The sequence below is a fragment of the Arachis ipaensis genome, chromosome B03, assembly GCF_000816755.2.
Source record: "Arachis ipaensis cultivar K30076 chromosome B03, Araip1.1, whole genome shotgun sequence".
Classification (NCBI taxonomy): domain Eukaryota; kingdom Viridiplantae; phylum Streptophyta; class Magnoliopsida; order Fabales; family Fabaceae; genus Arachis; species Arachis ipaensis.
Genome location: NC_029787.2, coordinates 46,560,306 through 46,563,876, shown reverse-complemented (window position 1 = coordinate 46,563,876; position 3,571 = coordinate 46,560,306). Strand labels below are relative to the sequence as shown.

The following is a 3,571-nucleotide window of genomic DNA, read 5'->3' as shown; positions in this document are numbered from 1 at the left end:
ATTTTAAAAAAAAAATACATATCTCGTTTACAATGTAAACGAGATACATTCATAATTATCTCATTTAAACTATAAACGAGATATGTGTATTATTATAAAAAAATTACGATTACAATAATATAAAATAAATATTATTTTAATCATAATTTTTTTAAATAATACATATATCTCGTATACAGACATGGTAAACAAGAACGAGATATATGTATTTTTTAAATTTTTATATATCTTGTTTACAGCGTAAATGAGATATATAAAAATTTAATTCGTTTACAGTGTAAACAAAATACGTAAAGAAAATAGAAAATGATAAATATGCTACAAATTACCTATATTCGTAAATAAAATATTAAATTATTTATTTATAAAAAAAATCCAGACAATATTTGCTATTTTGACATCAACAGATGGTGCTTTCATATATAACCTTAAAATTGTGTGTTTCGGGTCAATATATAAATTTTTAACATTTCATCGAAGTTATTGAAAAACAGGTAAGCACCACCCAATCATTCACCCACAAGCCACAAAGATAAATTACAAATCTTTTATTTCTAATTTATTTACTATTTTATACACTTCACGCAAATTGTTCAAAAGATTCAACTTTTTAACATATCAAAAGCGAAAAGGAGTTGTGTTAGAAAAATCAATCATTCTTTTTACAATCATAAGTAAAATCAATCATCCAACCCTGGTACAACTTACCGATCATACTACATGGTCCATATGAGCTTCACTTTTCATGGGAAAAACTGGAGTCCCTGTATGAGAGTGCAGACTACATTTTCCTTAAATTGTCCAACCTTGCCTGCAAATCACTATCTATTCCGCTATCATCATTTACCGCAGCTTCAGCTTGTGGTACCTTACTCTGTGTAGCTGGGGCAGCAACAGCCGATGAAGGTGCATTCACAAGCTGCAAATCAAAACAAAACTCATTATGCATGAATTTGGCCAGTTAGGTACGTTGACTGGGAAACAAACTAAACTAAACTACGGTACCTCTTGGTTCATGTCGATTCCAATCTCATCTAGAACCTGATTTACTAGCTCTTCTGTTTCTTCTTCTTCTTCATCCCCTTCCAAGGCGTCATCTATTGCATCTGCCATCACCTCGGATGTCAATTCCATCTTCTCATTCTGTCTCTCAAATTCCATCATGATTTTCTGCAAGTTTGGCAAGTTCATCTGCCTATTCATCTGCCCCATGGCTTTTGTGACACCTTTCATTGCCTCACCCATTGCTTGTGTCGATTTCAATGTCTGAACAATTTTTATTTACAGAAGAACTAGCTTTTAGCACTCAAATAAGAAAAAATATTCATAAAATTTGAAAGATAAAATTACATAGTTTTGCCAGTAATCATATTTTAAGAAATGCAAAATGGCATAAACCTTAAGACAGAACTATATAACCTATAACGACCATATGTGCCAATAGCACAAAACATATAAAATAACCACAACAGCATACCTGGATTCTGAGTGATACACCTTGAAGCTGTGATTTTAGCTTATAAAACTTCTCAATCTGATGCCTTGTTCTGACAAGATCTTTTGCCATAACCCTAACAGCACCCTGGAACACATTGCATAAAATACAAAATTTTATATAAAATAAGAAACTACTGGTGAAATATATCAACCACTTTAATGGCTAAAACCTAAATCAAGTGTCAATACAAACAACAGAAAAACTTAATATAGCATTTTTTACCAAATCATGATTGTCATAAACATCTGACCTATTCATTCAAAATATATGGAAATCAAACTACATTTACAGTTGGCAACCTAGTTCACTATCTTACAAGGACTGTATTGGTTAATATGTAACATTTAAAAACATTCTAGTTTGCAATGCAATCAAATGGGACACACATGGGATCCAATTATGAGAAAGAAAAGTCTCGTCTTGTTTATATATGATTTCTTTAAAAGATTCGAAGTTATACAACTATATTTACTCTTGCAGCGGTAGAGAAGAGATCTCAAATTGATTTGACAACATAGTATGTAATGACAGAAATCCAATATCCTCCCCGAATCATGGTATGCTTCTAATATTGTGATATACAAAGACTATCAAAAATGAAATATATGATAAATATGCTAAAAACAAGGGATTCAAATTCTGCATATATGTAAATTCATGTATACTAAACAGTAAACACTAACTAATTTGTGCACTACACGTAAGTCAGCTAGATTGCAAATTTGCAATCCTTCTGTAGAACTCAGAATCTCAACTTCTATAAGGGTAATTAACAGATCAACACGAAAACAAGTAAATAATTTCAACCCAAGAGACTGCAAAACTGGAAATAAAAGGTTCTATCCCCAAAACTAATGTTAACACTGAATAATTATCCCCAAAACAAGTAAATAATTTCAAGCCAAGGACTAATCCGTCGCGGATATGCGCTCCATTTAAGAGTTTTCCGCTTGCCAATGGATTGCTGCATATACAAGGCGGGATTCAAACCCCCGACACTTGCTCAAGCGGACTAGTGAACTAACCACTATACTAACCCAAGTTGGTTATCCCTGTTTATTACTAATGACAACATAATTGGAACAAAAGTTCCCTATTGAAGGAGAAGAATCATAAATCTACAATAAAAAGCAGCTAAAAACAGCATAATCACTTCATTGAAAGAGGCAAATAGTATAATGTTTATTCAACATACCATCTGGCCTTGTTTCGCGCTTTTCTTTATCTCTGCGATCAATTTCTTCTCTTGTGTTTGTAAGCCCTGCCTCTCTCGTTCTATTTCTCTAATTGATTTGTCCAGCATTCTCTTATTTTCCCGCAGAAGCTCTGAAATTAAACCACAACTTATGGTTATGTCTTATGTGCTAGAAATCAAATATGAACTATAGCAATAGCAACCAAATTGGTGGAGTTTAATTTTGATGCTTTGATTTTATATTGCAATCTAATCAAACCAATTCTTTTCGACAATCATGAAAAATTGCAAGTTGCGGTGTGAATGGTAGTTACTTTTGCTAACGGTGGCTATACAATATTGAATGTTATGTGAAACATCTTTGGACTTAATAAATCATGAATTAGCATAAAGAATGTAGAAAAAACTGTCACATAGATAAACCCTATCTAAATCAAGTATACAACTATCCTTACCCAATAGTTTCCTTGAATCTATTATTTTCATGTGAATATAAATGAAAACTAAGAAGTTCATTACATAATAACTTTAGAATTCAAATACGATAAAACCGAATAGCGAATTTTCAAACCTGCGGGTGTTTTCCTGTGTCCGAAAAGAAAACTCATGGCGCTGGATCGGACGATCTTAGCAGAAATCGAATCAAATTCAAGATCTAAAGATGAGAGCAGATGAGAGCGGTAAAAGATGGTTCAACGTTGGGATTTTGGTGTGGATCGAAGTTTTAAGAGTTTTGATAATGGAGTTTGCTTAACGCGGTAACGTTGACATACAGATACCATCAAAGAATCATTCATCCCAGCTTTTCCCACACGTGGCGCACTCCGTTAGGGACCTCCATCCCACAATTCCATTTCTTATTTCTTCTGTTTTGCCAT

General features: G+C 32.8%; 1 protein-coding gene across 1 annotated transcript; it reads right to left on the bottom strand.

Annotated features, from left to right (window-relative positions):
* On the bottom strand, positions 530-3,571 carry LOC107630484 (vacuolar protein sorting-associated protein 2 homolog 1). Its single transcript, XM_016333629.2, has 5 exons — positions 3,265-3,571; positions 2,694-2,824; positions 1,478-1,582; positions 1,006-1,266; positions 530-919 (listed from the first exon to the last, which is right to left on the bottom strand). Exons 1-5 carry the CDS (start codon positions 3,299-3,301, stop codon positions 782-784), a joined length of 672 nt encoding a protein of 223 aa, XP_016189115.1. The 5' UTR covers positions 3,302-3,571; the 3' UTR covers positions 530-781.

Excerpts from the sequence above, each read along its gene's own strand:
- LOC107630484 (XM_016333629.2), bottom strand. The coding sequence starts at position 3,301 with ATGAGTTTTCTTTTCGGACACAGGAAAACACCCGCAG. Across the intron at positions 1,583-2,693 it reads GCGCGAAACAAGGCCAGATG|GGTGCTGTTAGGGTTATGGC; the intron begins GTATGTTGAATA and ends AATGTGTTCCAG. Across the intron at positions 1,267-1,477 it reads GTGTATCACTCAGAATCCAG|ACATTGAAATCGACACAAGC; the intron begins GTATGCTGTTGT and ends AAAATTGTTCAG.